Below are 20,192 nucleotides of genomic sequence, written 5' to 3' on the forward strand. Positions count from 1 at the left end.
ATGTCTGTGAGCCTATTGGAGATGTTCTGCACTGTATGTTATTTTCTGGAGAAGGCTGAGCTCTATTTCTGAATGCAAAAGATCCAAATTTCACCACATTAAAACATTAATGACATTTTTCCCATTATTTTCCAACATTTGCCTTCACCCCAAACAGCGAGCAAGCTACGAAATATCAGCTTTGCCTGTAGAATAAAAAATCAAGAAAAAAACATGCACAGGGAAAGCTCAGATTTATTGCCAAGTTTTGATGCAGGCAGGATGTGACTTAGTGCCTGTGAAGTGAAACATTTACATTCCTTCTGCTGAATCAAATTCAGACTGGAGAGTGACCCTCAGGAGCCCCAGCCCTTGGGAACAGACCCACTGGGGACCACCCTGGCCTTGCCAGCACTTGGGTGGGGTTTCCATCCCTGTGCATGGTTCAGGAGCAGCTGCTGTCTGCAGAGAGATGGGGCCTGGTGTTGGGTCCAGCCCACGTAAGGACTCAATGTCCACAGAACCTGGACTCCAGATCTCATGAAGCCTCCAGGCAGCTGAACTTGGACCTCAAGCTGACCAAAAATTTACATGTTTTGGTTCATTTCAGCAGATTTTCATTTTGATTTCTCCCCCTGTAAAATTAAAGGATCCTGATGGCTCAGGCTATTGTGTCAGCTGATTTTTCCATCCAAAAATAACACTATTTTTGATGCAAAATCCTCAGCCTGCTCCGTTTTAAGTCTCCCCAGAGTCCTGTAACTCTGTGTGTGCAGGGATGCCTGTGTGTCCTCTGGCACAGTTTTATACATGGAAAGAAAGAACTTTTCCCTACCTGAATGCTCATTCCTGTTATTGAACCTCTTTGAAGTTGAGCAATAAAAATCCCCTGTACCCACGTGCAGAGCTCCAGACCATCCCTTTAAAGTCTCAGATGCAAGTTTCACTGTAACTGTACCAAAAAATGTGGAAGGCTGCTGCAGACTATTGGATGGGTCTCATGACTGAGTGGTTCTTCAAATAAATACCTACAGATCAGAGAATGTCCTCATTCCATCCATGATGTGGGAGCATCTCCCTGCTAGAGGTGTCCCCAATGTGCCCAGAGGGGTGGGCACCTCATCATCAAAAAGGCTGTAGGATGGGAAGAGGAACATGAGTGATTGCCAAAAGAATAAAATAAATAAAATCTGTGCCCTTGAACTGGAATGAATAATTTAACAAGGGGAGCCAGGACATTTCTGGAAGCAACTGCAGCATGTGCTTGTGTTTAGCTGCAACTCAGCAGCTGTGGTGGGGCTGTGGGATGTGTGGAGGTACAATGAAACACCCAGAGCCACCACAGTTCTCTGACATGAGATATTGCAGTGCCTTTTCCACACTGTCTCATTTTCCCTCACAATTAGACAGAAACTGGAGCAGTAGCCAGGGCTGGGGATGGGTATTTTAACCCTGCTGGTTGTAAGTGAGAGCAAAGCCTTATCCCCACAAGGAGAGCACAGTTAGCACCCACCTCTCTGCCCAAATGCACCCTCCAAAATGAGGAAAATGAGAGTCTTCAGTAATGGATGTGTTCTGAGCCTGCAGAGCCATGAAGCAAAGGCTCTTCCCAGCTGATTCATGGGGATGTGTCTTAGCTGGAGCTCCATGGAAGCTTGAGAATAATTTCTGGATGAGTGGGGAGAAGATACACAGAGACATCCAGGCACAAGATTTACGGGAGAGTGATGGGCACAGAAGGAACAGAGCCAGATTTGGATGCATTTATCCTAATATGAGGCAAAAAGAAAACCTTTTAAGTTTAAGTAGGCAGAGGCACTGACTGGCCAAGCCTGGTTTTCAAGATAACCCAAGACACAACCATGCCAAGCAGGTCAACTGGACACATGGATAAAGCAGCTCCCAGGGCTGCTGGAGACCCTCTGAATGAATGACCTTGGGCACATCATTATGTTTGTCCCTTTGAGCTCCTCAGAGATGGGTTGAATCCTTTTCTCCTCACCTTTTTCACTCTGCTGCCAGCTCTTCTGCTGAAGGAGTTGCCCCATTTGTATCCCAGCCATATTCCTAAAGGGACCAAGCACAGTGCCCAAGTCTTCTCCTCTCCTGCACCAGCTTGGTTTCTCCAGGTGATGGTCTGGTCCCAGCCCAGGTACGTGAGAGTTCCTGCCCAGTCCAAACACAGACTCTGCCCAGCTACAACCAGGAGGCACCTTGGGAAAGTATGAAAACAAGCAGCGAGAATAAACATCCGGATGAGGGCTGAGGAGGGAAACCAAAACACTGAGGGAAGCCAGGAATAATAAGAACCAAAAACAAATAGAAAAGAACTAACGGGAGCAACAGATCTAAAAATAAAATGAAAGAACAGCACCAGGGTGGAGGGGCTGGGATATTTTGGGGTCTGGCAAAGCCTGTAGGACTTGTAGGGCTCAGTTTTGCTGTTGTGGGGCTCAGCCCTGGAGCTGAGTCAGCCTCTCCTCTCACTGCCTTCTCTCCCAGATGTGTGGAAGGATGGAGAGAGTGTAAACTGGGATTCCCAGGAGCTCTTTGGGTGGCAGTGATGACATCATTCTGCTGGCCACCCCTGTCACCTACCCCCTGGGAGCAAACATGTTGAGTACCCAAGACCAGGCTGCAGATGCTGTCCCAGGAGCAGGTGCCCCACCCAAAACCTATCTCAGCTCCCAGGAGAAGTTACTCATCCCTCCAACCCACCTCTGTGCTGACTCACGGGTCTCTGAGGCAGGGACCACCTCTGCTCAAACCAGGACTGAGGGGAGAAGATGTGTCTCCTGTACACCCTAATCAGTGATGTCCTTCCTGGCAAGAACCAAACCCTGGTTATCATGGGAACTGCCCTAGCCTGGCTCTGCAAATCCTGCCAATCCAGAGCCACTCCCTTGCTCCAACATTTATATCCAGAGATGACACCACTGAAAATCAAACCACTGAAAACCCTTTTGTTGGTCCACCTTTCCTGAAGCCCTTCAGCACCTCAGGCCCACGTCATATGGAATCAGTAGGGGAAAAGAAATAATTTCTTTGGATTTTTTTTGCCTGAAGGAATTAGGTCCCAGAAGGAAGGAGGTACAGGACAGACTCTGCACCTGGTTGGCCCTCATGAACAGGGAGTATGGGCTGCACAAACCCCATGGAGATGGACAAGGGGCCATTAGGAGATGGGTTTAAATCTCCTCCCAGGAAGCCACAGCCAGGCAGGGACTGACCTCTACTTTCTCAATCTGATCATGGAGCTCCTCTACATAAGCACCTTCTTTCCAAGGAGGGTCCAACCCCCTCCAGGACAGAGGCCCCGTGTGGGACATTCAAACATTTGCTTTTTCTTTGTGGTCCCCATATGTTTTCCAATGCTCAGGGCCCTGAACTGGCCCCCATCACCTTTTACTAGCAATGTTTCCCTCATCCTGGCACCAGCACTGGCTCCTCAAAGTGGCATTTCCATGGTGGGACCCAGTAGCTGCAGGGAGTCTGGGAGCACACTGGAGTAAGAGAAAGCACTTTGGCCACCCCTGACTCAAAGCAGTTCCCCTCTCTCAAGAGCAAGATGAGCTGTGTCACTCCACACTGGGTTGAGGCGCTGCTGCCACCAGACCCGCCATGCCAGACCTCCCTTTTCCCTCTCTTGGAAGCCCAAGGGCTGGAAGTCCAAGGCCACTTAATGAAAACCAAGGGTGAATTTTAAAGATGGGGAAAAACAAAACCATAAAAATTAAAGAAATCAGTCTGGATAGAAAGCCAAGGAGGCCACGTGCCAGGAAAGTGAGCCGCCTGCCAGTTTGGCACAGAGTGAATGCTTGGCCTGTTGAGATGAAACCCTGGAGCTGGGCGTGCTGAAGGAGCACTTACTGTCTTCAGGGGAAAAGGAGAGGTGGAGAAGAGGACAGGGACAAGGACCAGACAGAGCCTGAACGTCAGGTGAGTCCCAAACACACACTGGAGCATGAAGATGGTTGTAGGGGAAGATCAAGGCATGTTCCCAGCAGGGACTAGGCTGGTGTTTGTCAGCACAGCCTCATAAATGACAACAGTGCAGCTGTTGTGGACAGGCTCAGACTAAAACCAGAGCTGGAGATGCACAGACCAAGGGACAGTCCACACCAAGCACACTGAGGGTGCTGGGCTGTGGAGCAGCTGGAAAGGACTCCCACTGAGCCAAGGAGCACACAGCAATGGGGCAAGGAAGAGAGGGATGAGGCCAAAAGCAGCATGTGATGCACCAACCCCAGCAGCTGGAGGTTCAAAGGATGGTGAAGGCCCCAAATCCCTTTTCCTGTGCAGGATCAAGACACCCAAATCAGCACTGTGTGCTGAAATGGGGGTGCAGAGAAGCCGCCCACAGGCTCCTCCAGGCCACCCCTCATCAGAGACAGAGGAGGTGTGGAGGCCATGCATGACTTTCCCTGCTTCCCACCTCTGGCAGCGCGCGCTGGCAGAGGGCACGAGCTGCTTTCCAAGATCCGGTCTCTCCTTGGCTCCTTTCCCCGGCTCCCCAGGACACGGCACAGCAAACAGTAAACCAGTCCCCTCTCCGTGGGCTGGTTTCTTATGACCCAACGCAGAGAGACTGTTAAAGAAGCAGCCGTCGCCAAGTTTCCCCTTGTTTTGACTTTCCCCGTTTCATTTTGTCTGGGTCCAAGGGGTGGGTTTCGAATCCAGCCTCTCCCTTCCGCGGCTCCCCAGCTGTTCCCAGCGGCGCTGTAAGAAAACGTGGAGTCGGAGGCAGTCGGCACATCCCTGGCTCCAAAGCTGCACCCAGCAGGGTCCCAGCTGGATCCTGGGATGGGCTGATGGAGGGCTGGGAGAAATGCACTGCTGCTTTGTGTCTTCATTGAGGAAAAAAATTAAAAAATAGGTCATTCGAGTGTGAGTCTGAGCTTTAAAATATGGGGGGGTTTCTTCCCAAAAGTCCCACGGTTCTGTCCATGCACTTCAGGACACCACACTAAGGCTGGTGAGCTTTTCCAGCAGATTTGTCCTAAAAAAAACCCCAAATATGAGGCTTCTCCTCTGGTCCCATTGCATCCCAATCCTCAGTCACACCCTTGTGCAGCTTCAGCCTTCACCCTGCAGATTGCTCAGGGTCCAGCCCTCACAGACCCCCTTCCCAAAAGCAGGTTGCCCATGAGAAGCCAAATGAATTTTATACCCTAACCCACACAGGTAGAAGATAAAAAGGCAAAAAGGTCTCAGTGCTGTCTCCCAGATTTGCTGTGGCTGCATTCTCACCTCCTCCCCTCTGGGTATTGCCTGCCCAGCTGCACAGCATCCTGGCTCTGGACAAGTGACGGGTAAACAGAGCTTTTCCATGGAAACGCTTCTTCCACAAAGAACTGCACATTTTCACGGCGAGTATCTGGTTTCCTCCAAACTTATTTGTTGTTGTTTCTGAAAGCTGCCCAGCCGGTCTTGATCTGGCTTTCCTGAGCATTTTTTTCCCCCTAATGTTTAATTTTCAGCAGCTAGGATCTCCCTGCTCTGGTGAGGAATTTGTTGGTTTATTTTTTTATTATTATTTTTGGTTACTTTTTTTTTATTATTATTTTTATCCTTTTTTCAACACAAATGGAGATAATGGCAACTCCATTGGGCTTTTCTGCAAGGGCTCTCCTCACTGAGATGTTAATGATAATGGTCATAGAATCACAGAAGAGTATGAACTGGAAGACCTTAAAGATCATCCAGTTCCAACCTCCCTGCCATGGGCAGGGACACTTTCCAGTATCCCAGGCTGCTCAGAGCCCCATCCAGCCTGGCCTTGAACACTCCCAGGGATGGGACAGCCACAGTTTCTCTGGGCAACCTGTGCCAGGGCCTCACCACCATCACAGCCAAGAATTTCCTCCAAACACCCAATCTAAATCTCCCCTCTTTTGATGATGGGTGACCCAGGAAGGGACACTTAGATTTTTAGGCTAAGAAGAGTTTGAATTGGAGAGGTGGGACTGAACAGCTGCTCTTGACCACATCAGCGCATGGACATGGGGGAAAACCCAGGGGTTTTGCAGAGCCAGTGAGGAGTAGTGATAATTTGGGGTAACACTGGATAAAGCTCCTAAAGGACACACTTAAGTACTGAAGGAAGTAAAAGACCACTTCCAGCTGTACAGAAGGACATTGGAGATGGTTCCTGCAGGGTGCTCTTGTCCACCTGGGGTGCTGTGATAGCATGAAGATGTTCCTGTGTCCAAAGATCCCCGGGGCCAGATCTCACTCCATCGCTGTGACCCAGGTCTGCTTTTCTCCTACTGGGGTTTTCTTGCCTTTTTTTTTTTCCAATAATGGGGAGGCAGAGACACAGCGTGTCCCTCCCTCCTCGGGATGTGCCCAGGGAGCCGGCGGCGGTGACAGCAGGTGGCACTGCAGCCCCAGAAACGAGCTGCGGCTGCCGTGCCCTGACACACTCCCGCTCTCAGTCCCACTTCCACACTCCCGCTCCCATTCCTACACTGACACTTCCACACTTCAACTCCTACACTCCCACTCATAGTCCCACTCCCAGACTCACACTCCTGTACTCCCAATTCCACACCGCTACGCTGATACTCCCACTTTCTACACTCCGAATCTCACTCCCACCCTCACTCCTACCCTCCCATATCCAGTCCCACTCTCCCAGCTCCGGGCTCAGGCACAACAGCCCCCCTGCACTCCGGGGCACATTCCCCACCCGGGATCCCACCGACCCTCATGATTTCACACATCACCAAGCAGCAGAGCTTGGGATATTACTCCTAACTCTGTCAGAGCATAGGGAAATCCTGAGCAGAGTAAGGGTTTGGTGCAGGGATAAGCCTTCTGGCAGCAATGGGACTTGCCTCTGCTTTTTTTGGGTGCAGGAGACTGAACATGCCTCTTGCTCATGAATGGGGAAAGCAGGAGGAGGAAAGCAGTCCAAGAAATCAAAGTAGACTAGACAAGGTGTAATCACAAGCCACTGCAAACATGAGGGATTTAGGATTTAAGAAACCCAAATTGCTGTAGAACTGTGAATGTGAACACAGAATTTAAAGAAAACACAACATCCTTCCATGAACTGTACTCATCTATGCCAGTAAATTGATACCCATCTCTCCAGTTGTGCCTGCTAAGAATAAAACCAGGGATGCACCATAGCCTGTTCCCATTGTACAACCCCTCTGTGAGCTCAGGCTTTATTTTTAGCCCGGCTTCTCTGTCTGATCTGATTTCTCTGGAGAGATTTTTTTTCTGCTAAATGCTACCCTCCTGCTAGAAACTCCCATTCTCACGAGCACTGCTGGAGGGGTTGACTTTTTCAAGTAAATTTGAAAGATAATTGGGTCAAATTTGGAAAAAAACCTGGTGGTCAAACAGAGATTAAAGAGCATCCTGGGGTGAGATAGACAAGTGGGATGCAGACAACAGAGTAGCTGGTCAGTGGCTCCAGGAAAGGCAGGATTATTACAGGAGGAAGAAAATAAGGATATTTTCCTTCTTCCTTCCTTTCTTTCTTTGATTCAGCTGGAGTATCGCTGCCAAGCTCTTGGTGACTCGCCTTCAGGCAGTTTGCTGCGAGTGCTCTGTGTTGGTTCCCGGTGTTTGGTCCTGTGATGTTGTTTCTGGCTGGCAGTGCGTTGAGCTCATGTCTTGTAATTAGTGGGTGGGCTTGAGGAGACCACTGTGGCTTCCGATCTCTCAGGGAAAGAGAGAAAATAAGCAGGATTAAGGAATTTTAGAAAATTATAGGCATTTTCATTTCATGTAAGCTTTGCCAGGAACACCAAGCCCTGGAGAAGGACAGCCACTGCAGGATGCATTGCCCATGGACTTTATTTCTCATTGTAATCACATACAGCCTTGCCTGGGCTGGCAGTGGCCCTGGGAACACAGCACCTTTGCAAGATTAAAGGGATATATTCCCTCGGCAAGCACAGTTTTAAGCAGATTTCTGTTTTAAAGCAGGATTGCTATAACTGCAGGGACCCGAGGGCTGCAGAGGGATGTCAGAGCAGGGGGAGCTCTGGCTCTTGTTCATTTTTAGCCAAGCCTGTCTGTTGAGGTGATAATGTCACAAGTCCAGATCAGCCCATCCAGGCCATTGGGCACCACCTGAGCTAATCCCCTTCTCACTCACATGGTTTTCCCTGCAGCAGGGAGAGACAGAAAACCAGCCACAAGTTCCTCAGGAAAATGTCGATTGTGAAGCTGCAACAACTGAGGAAGAGCTACAGGAGTACACACAGCACTTGAAACTGCTTTTCACTAGGATTTATCTTTGTCCTTGGTGTGAGGACCTTGCAGGGGGTTGGGAGCTCAGTTCCCCTGTCTCATCTGACACCCCCATGGACATTTCCACTATACATATTCACTCAGCAGCATTGTCAGTACTTGGTGCTAAACAAAAAATAAACATAAATTCTGTTTCAGGTGGGCATTTATTGTCCTGCTTCTACTTCAAGGTGCAGGATCCAGACATCCCATTCCCATCTGAGTGAAAGTATGTTCCATCTCCAGCATCACCAAGCAATCCCTTGCTGCTATTTTTCCCAAATAACAATTTTTTTTCCTGTCAAGTTTTGAGAGCAAGTTTTGTCTTGAGAGAAGGACTAATCTGACATTCAGAGCAGAGGGGATCTGCCCAGCCAGACACTGACACACATGCCCCAAAACATGGCTTTTTGAACTACAGTAGACACAAAAACCCCCTCAATATCTACTTTAGATCTAATCTTGCACATCTTGCTCCTGGGAATGGCTTATCAGGCAAGTTGTTCTACACAGTGGCTCTATCAGATGCATTTATCTCTCTATGTACATGTATATGTATAGGATATGTTTATGTATTACATCTCCCCCTCAGTGTAGACATCATTCACATGCTGCTCCACCCCAAAAAGCCTTAGAAGTGGCCTCTATCTCCTTGGCAATGACTTCTTCCACCATCCCTCATGTGATCCTTATTTGAGGGTTTTCTGCACCAGTGCTGCCAATTGCCAGTCCCAGGACCCTAAAAAAAAAAAACCAGTTCTCACTAAAACCCAGTGAGGTTTGGACATGAGCCCATTGCTTTTTCTATTATTGCTTCAGGCAACAATTGTCATCCCCTGGGGATATGTTGCCCTTGGGATGGTGCCCTTTGCTGGCATCCCTGTCATGCTGCACAGATCCAGTGCCGGGGCTGCACCAACCTCCAAAACTGCCAACAAACTCTGTCTCCTCTCCTCATTTAAACAAAATAACCATGCGATTATTTTTCCACATGAAAGTGCCCCGGTGTTCAGGTGGACAATCTGACTCCGGCTGAGCTGCCTGGAATCCCTGTGGTTTTGATTTTCAGCAGGGAACAATCTTATCAGCCCAGATTGTACACAGAGATAGGGAGCCCTCGGGTAGGGTTGCATAAGCACAGATTGCCTCAGCTGGGATGGGGAAGGCTCCACTCCTGTATTTATTTGTTTTCCCCACCGCGGGTTTCAGGTTCTCCTGGTGACCATCATTTCAGCTTTCTTCCCCCGCTCATTGTTTGAGCAGCCGAGCCTTCCTCATGGATCACTGGGCAGGAGGTTCAGTTTAAATCTGGCCTCAGCTCCCGGCCACTTGCATCTTGCCTTGAGAAGTTTCTTGCAAATAGGGTTTTTTTTTCTCCCCCCCATCTCACTATGGTTCTTCTCTGTGCAAGGATGGGATGGTCCCTAATTTGGGATGCATGATTCCCCCCTTCCCTGGCACACCGGTTTTGGCTTCTTCCCCTCCTGCCAGCTCCTCTTTCAAATCTGGCAGCAGCGTGGGCACCTGGTCTCCGATTGCAAAGGCAGGATATACAGTTTCCGTGGAGGCCATCAGCAAATAGCTGTGGCTACGTCACCCTGGCAGAGGAGAGGGATGAGGACAGAGAGGCAACCTGAGCAAAGCAAAGCCCCCAAAACATCATCCAGAGGAGCATGGTGGGGGGGGGGGATGCAGTCTCAGAAACTCGGGCATCCAAGGACAGCACATGGTGCAGCTGGCACTGACATGGGGGGCCCATCCACACCATACAATGCTCTGCTTCCAGGACAGTCCCCTCATGTGCTGCCCAAAGACATGGGGTGGCAGGGCTGAATGCACCTATGAGTCACCCATGCTGGGGATCTGGGATGTCACTGGGACATGGCATGAGAAGTCACCATGCAAACAGGAGTTTGTCTTTTAGAAAACATTTTAGCTTTGAAGTTAAACCTGCAGCTGCAAGGGAGCCATTGTGTGCACATTGAATTCCCTTTGCTGTGGGAAAACCTTATGTCTTGGTCCTGGTCATAGCTTTTTCCTTTTGGTTTTGGGGATTTTCAGAAATACCCCTTGTATTGGTCCCTTCTGATCACACCTCTTTTCCTTCTAAAGGGTAGGTTACCAAATTAGACACATATATAAACCAGAAGGGACCACTGGTGTGCCATGAAGGGATCTGGTGTGCCATAAGCCCAGATCAGACCTACTAAACATCTCCCAGAAAGTCATCACTGTGTAGGGTGTTGATTCTCTTCCATGCTAAACCCTCCCTTTTTGGCTTAAATTCAGCCATGAGTGGGTGTAGACCAGAGTGAGGGGTAGTGGTGGTGACCAGCTACTGACCATCCTCAGTTTTGCTGTCACAGGCTTTGGCCACTTTACTGTCCCCCACCACCCCAGTACCAAGTTCCCACAAGATGAGAGTCACACTGCCCAGCAGTAGACCCCCCAAAGGCCCCTTCCTGAAGGTCTTCTACAGCCCAGGCCTTGCCTGCTGGGAAGTTCAGAGGCAGAACAAGCAAGGATCCTGCAGCTCCCCATCCCCCTGCCCTGCTTTGCCTTTGCTCTCCTGAAGGCTTTCTGAACCCAGGCCAAGTCACCCTTGGGACCTGGAGGGCTCAGAAGCAGATCCTGCACACAAAAGTAATAGATGGGGCTGGTACAGCCCCAGGTGGTATCAGCCTCTTGGCCACCTTGTTGCACCGAGTATGTCTGTTTACTTCATTAGGTACTGTGTCTCCTGGGAACAGCACAGCTACATCATCCCTACTGCACCCTTTGCCTGCACTCTTCCCTCCAAAAAGTAATCCCACCTGCCTGTCAAGCATCTTCCTGGACCTTTGGGGATGTTGTCTCAAGAGGCACCTCTGCCAACAGATATTCACAGAATCATATAATTATAAAATCATAGAATTGTAGAATCACAGAATGATTTGAGTTGAAAGGGACCTTAAAGATCATTCAGTTTCAATGCCCTGACATGGCAGGTACACCTTCCACTAAAGTAGGTTGCTGCAAGCCCCATCCAGCCTGGCCTCAAACACTCCTAGGGTTGGGGGATTTCTCCTTGCTGAGGTTTCAGCATCTCCCCCTTCCACGGGGTGGCAGTGAGGTGTATCCCAGCCTGAACTGCTCCAGCAGTATAAAACCAACATGTGCTTCCCTCACTGTGCACCCAAAAGATGCCAAACACCCAGGAGATGATGAAATATGTCAGGGCATCCCCACCTCATCTCCACTTTAAAGGGCACATGGCATAAATCACTGATGGCCCTGTGTGCCAGCAGCATTGGAAGCCACCACAACAGGGGACAGAAGCGTCCCCTGCAGCTGAGCATTGCTGAGCCTGCACAGCACTCCCAGCTCCTGCTCACTTTGGTCCTGCTCCTGCAGAGAAGGGATGCAGCGGGTGGGCAGAAGGCAGGCACTGGCTATGGAGAGCCAAGCAGCCCCTGGCTAGGTCCTTGAGCAAGTTCTGTGGTTCCTTTGTGCCAGTGCCTCTGCCCAGCCCTGGAGGGCTCCCACAAAGGGAACAGCAGTGCTCCTTCCCTCTTGCACTCCTTCTGTGGTTCCCTGCCAGCTCTGGGAGATTAGGCATATGAAGATCTTAATTCCCTAAATACAGCTCTGATTTGCTTTAGCATGACACTGCTCTTCTGCTGAATGAAGCACACGCCAAGGCTATGCCCATCCCCAGCTGCAAAATCCCTCCTGTGCCTGCATGGACAGGGCTACACATCTCTGTGACACCCACTACCCTGCACAGGGTAGTGGGAGCAGTTGAGGGCAGGGACAGACACCCTCCAGGCCTCAGGAGAAGCACCCTGATGATTTGCAGATGTGATTTCATTTTTCAATTGTTTCTAATTTGCTTGGCTTTGGTTTATTTTTTCTTTTTTTTTTTCAATTCTGAAAAAGAGACAATTTCTTCAGGGAGTGTTAGCCACAAGCCTCATTTGGCATTGTTATTTAGTCAATTGGTTTTGTCTTGCATTATTAGGAATATTGTATTACATAATGATAAGCCGCTGCAATTTATTTTGGGGACTGTAAAGGGAGGCAGCGTAGGCAGCACCAGCCGCCCTCCCCACTTCGTCATCTGCCCTTGCTCTGACCTTCAGCAGGTCTGTCATCTCCCTGGGTCTCAGTTTCCCCTCCTGTAAAACAGGGCTGATCCACACTCCAGCTATTAGCTTAAAAGATTTTCTGTCCTTAAATCATAAAAAGAGGAGTTTTCTCCCCTTTTTTCCATCCTGAGATGTAGGCATGAGGATCTTCAATACTTTTTCTGTCACAGCTGAAAGCCATCAGAGTCTGAGCAGGTCCAGCACTGTACCAAAGCATCTCTGATCCCTGCAAAACTAAGCTGGGGATGAGAAGCTAAGACGGAGATGGGAAGGAGTCACTCTGCCCACAGAGGCATTTTCCAAAAGCACTGGACATGTAAAAACAGGAAACGGTAATTGAACTAAATCTGCCTCTCTAACCTCATTATTAGGATTGGGATTATATGATTCAGAGAAAGTTCAACCTCTGTTTAAAATCTAGGTGAAGCTGAATGCTAGAAAGCATGGGCGGAGAGGGAATGTTCCTATGCTTGATGAAAAGTCCAGCTGGAAGGAAAGATGGGGTGGCACAGGATGGGGGTTCAGCCTGGTGCCCTTTCCAGACAGCATCAGGCTGTTGTTGAGGTGAGTGCTGATAATCCCTTGGGAGTCTGGTAATTTGTTCTCTCTGCCTGAAGATTAAAGCAAATTTTCCTTCATTTCCATATTTAAAACTGTGTCCACATCCAGTTGGGAAAAATGACAGTGTCTCAGGTTACTCTGTGCTGCACCAAAGCCCCTGCAGATCCGGCCTCTGCCACCTCTGCTCTCCCCACACAGCACCTGGTGCCCTCAGAAAACCTGACAGCTTTGGCCCCAACAGGAATAACAAAATCCGTCCTTGGAGATGAATTGCCACAGCCAGGATGTCCAAGCACTGTGTTCTGCTGCTGTTAATGACATCCACATGCCTCAGGCAGGTCACAGCACCTGTCCCTGAAGGCAGTTTGTGCAGAGAGCAGGCTCCAACAGTGTCACCCCACAGCGAGCTCTTCCTCAGATGCAAAATTACTGACAGAAAAGCACATAGGGCAGGCAGGCAGAGAGATTTTCCTCCTGTGCAGTGTCCACAAGCTGCTCTCTGGAGAAAAGTAGGAGTAAGGGAGAAGCTCAGAGGTGAAGTGTTATCTCAGGGCATGTGCTGTTTCCTTTACAGGGTCTGCAGAGGCCGAAGCACTTCAAGAACAGTTAAACAATTGTTAAATAGTACTTTATCTTCAGGCTGGATAACAGTGCAAGCAGCTGCTGGCTGCCTAGTGACAGGCAGCTCCATAAAACCATCTACCAGGGAGAGAGGGAGTCGGGACACCTTGGCCCAATCCTGCCTGTACTGCACACCCAACCTCATTCCAGCTGCTGCCATTCCCAAACCTGTGTGCTCAAAATGAAACTCCGGCGTCTGGCTGATCAGGCCTGAGTTTCAAAGAGACAGCACAAACATATCCTGACCACATCTTGGCTCTGGGCTCCTGGAGTTGCAGCTGGGGGTGTGTGAGCTTTGGGGAGCCAGGCCTCAAAACACTGCACTTATATCCATGGTCTGAGTGAGCATCCGCTCCTCACCACGGGCCTCTGAGGAAGATTTGTTCAGCATGTGGCCCGGGCTTTTGGGGGCCGAGAGTGGGACCCTACCTGGCTCTCTGGGGCTCCAGGGCGCTGGTGGTAAAGAGGAGTGGGCAGGGGCAGACAGGCATGTGGCTTGTGCATGGGACAGCGCTGGCTCAACGTGACATAGGAAATTAACTGAGGAGAGAGGAGAGGGCTGGCTTTCTCCTTGGGCGTTTGTTTTCATACACTGAATTTCCTGCCTGGGGAATCTAAACACACCCCACACCCCCCAGGCTGCCCCCAAGGTGGCTGCCCGTCTGACTCTGATGGAGGAAGAAGTGCTTACAGTATAGGTGACCTTTCTAAATCCCTGCTTTGGACAGACATTTCCAATAAGTGTTGAAGAAAACCCTGCCAGTTCCAGCTTTCTCAGCCTGCTCTCCATTTTCCTTCCATCCTCTCCAGGCTGAATTTAATCCGAGAAGGTTCCTTTGAGCTTTTGTGTGTTGCTGGGGGAGATGTGGGCGCACAAGGGATCGCGTTACAACTTTCATTTCCTGAAATGTTTGAGGGAACATCCAGGGTTTTATCCACACATCAGGCAAAGTTGAGGGCTCGGATTTCAGGTCTTGTCACTCAGCTGTCACCAAACAAATGAGCCTCTCAGAGCTGGAGATGGAGAGAGCTACCTGCTATTCATGACCCCGAAAGCAGGTGATCACTCATGGGAAAAGCAGGTAGAATTAATCATTCTGCTGTTCTCCATTTCCTCCCCTTTTTTTGGCTGACCTGGACACAGTGTGAAATCTGTCCTGGGGGGTGAATGGGAGTGGGGGGGGCGAATTAACTCCTTCCTGCCGGTGGAGATACAAAGCAGAGCTAGGTGAGAAAGAGCCCCAGGCTGCCTCCCCAGGCTGGCTCTGCTGTGAAAAGCTTGCTGCGAGGTCAAGCCTAATCGAGGAGAGCTCAACAACCTGCGCCTGGCTCAGCTCCAGGGCCTCCCTGCTCCTACCTTCCCGTCGGCCGGGGAGTTATTTCCAGGGGGCTGCCCTCAGTACTCCCCATCCCTCATTGCCACCACCCGGCTGTCGGGGAAATGGAGGATCGGGAGGTGGGTAGGGCTCTGCGGCCGCGGCACGACTTGCGCGGTGCTGCGCGACCCCGCTCCGCTGCCGTCGGGCCTGAGAGCACCCCCGGCCCGCAGGTGTGCGCTGGAAAGGGGGATTTGGTCACGGGGAGCATCCCCTGGCAGCTCCCCGCCACCTTCCGACAGCCAGTGCTGCCGCTGCCTGCGCGCAGAAAGTGCCTCTGCACTGTTTGATTTGAAAAATAATTCCTGGTTTGTGAGTCCCTGCTTGGCTTTCCCGCCACACAGGGCTGAAGCCCTGGGCAATATTTATCCTTCCTTTGCACTGAGCCCGTGGTTTGGGGAAAAAACGGACCTGAGGCGCAGATCCCGCAGCTGCTCACCCTAAAAGTCTCCTTCCTTTCCATGGGGGTTCCCCGCTTTCTGCCCAAGGAGCTGGGAGTGGCTGCGCTGCTTCGTGGCGGATCATGGCGGGGCTGGATGAGTTCCCCGGGAAGAGTGATGATGGTCCCCGGGAAGGGCAAAGAGGACGAGCCTGGACCAGTGGGCACGAACACACCCGCCTCGTCCTCTAAGGTCCCGTCGGGGCGCGCAGCGGGACACGGCTCCGGTCCTCCTTCCGAGTCGGACACTCGGGGTCAGGGGCGCTGCACACGAAGAGGGGGATCCATGCACACTCCACAACGTTGGGTCTTGCCCCCTCTTCCCCCCGTGACCGCCGATGCGTGCAGACAAGTAGATGCGAACCCACCCGCGCGGTTTGCGCGTCCATGTGCGGGATTTGCGCCCTCCGCCCTGCTCCCACAGACCACGCTGTGTCCCGCCCAAGTGGACGGTCCTCCAATGTCCCTGCAATGTCCCCTCGAAGGGTGGTGGGCGCAGGAAGCCCGGCGGGATCTGGGACGGATTCCCCGAGAGGGCGGCCGGTGCCCATCCGGAGGGAGGAGGGAAATCACCCCAGCCGCCCGGGCACCGCGCCCCGGCTCCCCCGCATCCGGAGCCGAGGAGGGCGAGGGGTGGGGTCGGATCCGCCGCCCCGTCCGGGCGCGGGTCGAGGCTCCACGGGGGTTTTTGAAGCGTGTCCTGGTGCCGGGGCCGGCGGGCCTGCTGGGGATTGAGCGGGAGAGACGCGGAGCGCTCCGGCCGGGATAGACCCTCCTGCAGAGGGTGACATTTCTCCATGGCCCAAGACCCCGAGCACAAACACGGCAGTGACTTAAATAAACGCGCACTTAATGATGCAAAACGCTAACAGGGGGGACTGGCACCAGCGAGGCCCCGATGGGGCGGGCGGCAGGGGCCAGACGCTCTCTCCCGACCAGCAGCCCGGCTCCCGTGGGGACACCCCGGGCAAGGCGGGTCCCATCTCCCCATCCTTCCTCGGTTACGAAGCCGGACCCACCGGCTTCCCCACAGTCCTGAAGCACCTCCGCTGCAACCCGTGGGGAGGAGAGTTAGGGTGGGCAGAGGGGCTTGGGCAAAGAAACCCTGCAAAGAAAAGCGCAACCTGGGTGTTCTGCCATCAGCGTTGTTTAATTTAGACTGTTTAGGTACAGTAGAAAATAAACCTGAAAGCACATGCGATTTTTGGTAACAAATACTCGAGACAAGCAGCGTCATCCGCGGGCTCTCTGCAAGCCGGAGGAGGAAGGCGGCGAGCGGGGACAGAGGGGAAAAGACAACCGGGAGCTGGGGGGGCAGCCCGGGGATTACTCGTTTAGAAGGAAAACGGCCGTCGAATTTTTTTATTGTTACTATTTTATCCTAATTTTTAGCCACATTGATGCATTTCACCACCGATGAGGAGGAAGCTGGGGGACGCGGGCCCACCGGAGCCCTCTCAGTAACTCGCATGGCCACGCTCAGACACAGGCACTTGGTAAAACTCTAATACTGCAACTTCTTCTTTTTTAAATTTAAACTACATCGAAATCTTTCTGATAAGGCTAAATATGAAAAATGTAAACGTTACTTCCCCTCCCTCCTCCCTCTCTGACACAGGGCTCAGTACAGCGGTTCGCTCCCTTCTGTCCCCATCCCAGCTCCTCGGGGACCCGGCCGGGCAGCAGCAGGGATGTGCCGGCCGCCCCTGCCCCACTGCTCCCTCGGCGCTGGGATTTGTTTGGGTAGAATCGGATCCAGCTGGGGTTAGGATTCTATTTTCTTTTTCTTTCTTTTTTTTTTTTTTTTTGTAATTCCCATTGGGACCAACTTGTTTGAACTCGAAGGACTGACGAGGGTTATTGCCGTTCTCTGCGTTTGGCTACGTGGAAAAAAAATAATTAAAAAACCGTGGTGATTGTTGGAGACGCTTGGTGGGGGGAGAAACTGGAGCAGGAGCCGATGTGGGGTTGTGTGAAAAGAGCCGAGAGTCCCGTTAAGAATCAGCGGGTGAGCTGTAAAACCGGGTGCTGTCCTCTATGTACAACCCAGAGCCTCTGTCCCCGAGTAGAACCTCCTCTCCCGATCCTCCAGCCGCCCGCCGAGGGCCTTTAGGATCCCAGATCCACCAGGCTGGACGTGAGGGGTCCCAGCAGTGAGTCCTGGAGCTGGTGGCCTTGGAGGCTGTGAGGGGTCTGGGATGTGGCTAAACCGCTCAGGGAATAGCCAGAGCTCCTGGCATGGCTGAGGTTCCCCTGCAAGAGCAGGACCGAGTTCTGATCCGGGCTTTGGGGAGGAGAAAACTCTTCCTCGGAGCTGGACATAAGAGGTTTGCTCCCTTCCAGAGGCGAGAGCTGGTTCGGTTTGTTGGTGGCTGCGTTGTTGTTTTCCGTGTTCTCCCTGCAGAAAGGCAAGAAAAAAAATCCCACAATGGGTATGTCAGAGCAGGCGGGAGGCGGCAGGGATGGGCATTGTGCTAATGCCCCCCGTAAATCCTTCGCGTTCAATTCCAACGTGGGAGCAGACGCTTCTTCAGTGGGGAAAAAATCCTAATATTTTTATAACGGATCATCCCCATTTCTTTTACCCCTTCTATAAATAAGCGCATACCGCACAGCCCTGTAATTTAGGTAAGGAGGAAAATCGCAGGGATGGATTTTTGTTTTTTTTTGAGGAGAGATTTTTCTTTCTTTTAAATTAAAAATGAAAGTGCAGCCCGGGGACGAATAGAGTGCGGGATTTTCTCCAAGAGGCTCAGTCGGGAGGCTGGTGAAGGAGATGCCCTCCGTGACTCTGCTTCGCCAGGCCGAGCCACCGCCTCGCTCCAAGGCCACCCTGGCGTCTCCCGCGGTGGCCTCGGTACGGGGCGGCGACTCGGCCCGGCCAGCGCGTTCCCATCCCGGTCTCACTCCGGTTCCCCCCAGCTCTCCATCCCGAAGCTATATCTCCTTCCTCCTCCGGGCTTCGGAGCTACTCTGATCGATCCCCAGCAATGCCCGACCCGGCATCCCAACCGCTTCTCCCAAGGCTCCGGGACGGCATCCCTCCCAGTTTGCTCGGGGCGGCAGGCAGCGAACAAAGGCGGCGGAGCGGCCTGGACAGGACGGTGAAAGTCTCGTTTGTTCCCCTCGGGCAGGTGGGGTCGGGTTGATCTCGAGTGGAAAGCCCGCTTGGGTTTCCACGGAAGGGGGAAGACGCAACACGGTTTGTGATTTAAAAAAATGAGATTTGGAGGAAACCGTGGTTTTGTCGTCACTCCCATCCCATCCGTCGCCGGGTACTCGCCGCGCTGCCGAGGTTCCCATCAGCTCCCCGCAGGGTGGAGCAGGGAGAAAAGGGGGAGATGGAGCTGATGGGGGGGTGGCACGTACCTTTCTTTCGCCTCCGCCGCTCGGTCCCGTTGCCTCCTGTTCTTGAACCAGTTGCTGACCTGGGTGGTGGTGAGACCCGTGGCTTCCGCCAGCTCCCGCTTCTCCCGGGGGGACGGGTAGGGGTTGTGGGCGTACCATTCCCGCAGCACGCCCCGGGACTTCTCCTTGAAGCAGTAACTGGTTTCCTCGCCGTCCCAGATGGTGCGGGGCAGAGGGAATTTTCGGCGGACGCGGTATTTGCCGACGGCGCCCAAGGGTCTGCCCCGCAGCTTCTCGGCTTCCACGTAGTGCGCCTTCAGCCAGAGCTGCTGCAGCTTGGGGTGGTTGTGGGGGGAGAACTGGTGGCTCTCCAGGATCTTGTAGAGCTCGCGGAAGTTGCCGCGGTGGAAGGCCACCACCGCCTTGGCCTTGAGGACGCTCTCGTTCTTGTGCAGGTGGTCGCAGGCCGGCAGCGACCACAGGAACCGGCCCAGCCTCTCCAGGTTCCCCCCCTGCTGCAGCACCTCGCACACGCAGGCGACCTGCTCCTGCGTGAAGCCAAACGACGGCAGCATCGACATGGTCGAGCGCGGCGGCGGCCGCAGGAGGACGAGGACGAGGAGGAGGAGGAAGAAGAGGAGGAGGGCGCTTCACGGGAGCGCGTCGGCGGAGGGGCGCGGGGGAGGCGCCCGCCGGGGCCGGTCCCGATGCTGATCCCGATCCCGGTGCCGGTCCCGGTGCCGGCCCCAGAGCGGGGAGGCGCTGCAGCAGCAGCAGCAGCCGGGGACGGTGTGCCGGGCGAGCGGGGATGCTCGTCACGGTGCCGAGGGGAACTTTGTCCCCGCTCCGCCGCCGCCGCGCTTAAAGCGCCCGAGCCCCCGCGTCGCGCTGATTGGGCACCCCCGGCCCGGCCCGGCCCAGCCCGGACAGCCCAGCCCAGCCCAGCCCAGCCCGGCCCGGCGGGCAGAGCCTCGGCACGGGCGGGCGGGGCCTGGCGGCGGGGACACGGCCCCGGACACGGCCCCGGCCGCGGCTGCGCGTCCCGCCGCCGCCTCTGCGCGGGTGCGGCCGCGCCGCCCGCGCCCCCGGGCGCATCCCCGGGGAAGCCGCTCCCCGGCGGGCGCTTGTCTGTCTTTCTTTTTCTTTCTTTCTTTTTTCCGCCACAAAACTCCTGCCCCCCCTTCCTCCCTCTCGCCATCGCCTGCCAAGCCAGCCCGTATTTAATTACCTCAGTGCTGGGGATGAATAAATAATGTTTTAGTGAATAGCTGAATAGCACACGGGGCCCGTGCGCCCCTTCCTGCCCCGCGCTCTGCCCCATTCCGGAGGGGGCTCCCGGCGGGTCGGGGCAGCCCCGCAGCGGCGCTGCACCCACCGGCGGCGCTTTAATTAGCCAAATCCTCATTTGCACACCTCGCTCAAAAGCAATTATTAAAAAATATTAGAAAACAATTAGGCTCCCTAAGCAGAGATAATCTATTGTCAGCAGGG

The 20,192-nt window shown here is 53.0% G+C and overlaps 1 protein-coding gene across 2 annotated transcripts; it reads right to left on the reverse strand.

The window, feature by feature from the left end:
- Positions 1-16,482: 16,482 nt before the first annotated feature.
- On the reverse strand, positions 16,483-19,282 carry SIX1 (SIX homeobox 1). 2 transcript variants are annotated; one of them, XM_071559367.1, is made up of 2 exons: positions 18,723-19,282; positions 16,483-17,751 (listed from the first exon to the last, which is right to left on the reverse strand). In XM_071559367.1, exons 1-2 carry the CDS (start codon positions 19,280-19,282, stop codon positions 17,463-17,465), a joined length of 849 nt encoding a protein of 282 aa, XP_071415468.1. In that variant the 3' UTR covers positions 16,483-17,462. The 2 variants fall into 2 exon arrangements, with proteins under 2 accessions (XP_071415468.1, XP_071415469.1); XM_071559368.1 differs by having other exon boundaries at positions 18,717-19,282.
- Positions 19,283-20,192: the final 910 nt, after the last annotated feature.

The sequence above is a fragment of the Pithys albifrons genome, chromosome 6 (assembly GCF_047495875.1).
Source record: "Pithys albifrons albifrons isolate INPA30051 chromosome 6, PitAlb_v1, whole genome shotgun sequence".
In the NCBI taxonomy this organism is placed as follows: domain Eukaryota; kingdom Metazoa; phylum Chordata; class Aves; order Passeriformes; family Thamnophilidae; genus Pithys; species Pithys albifrons.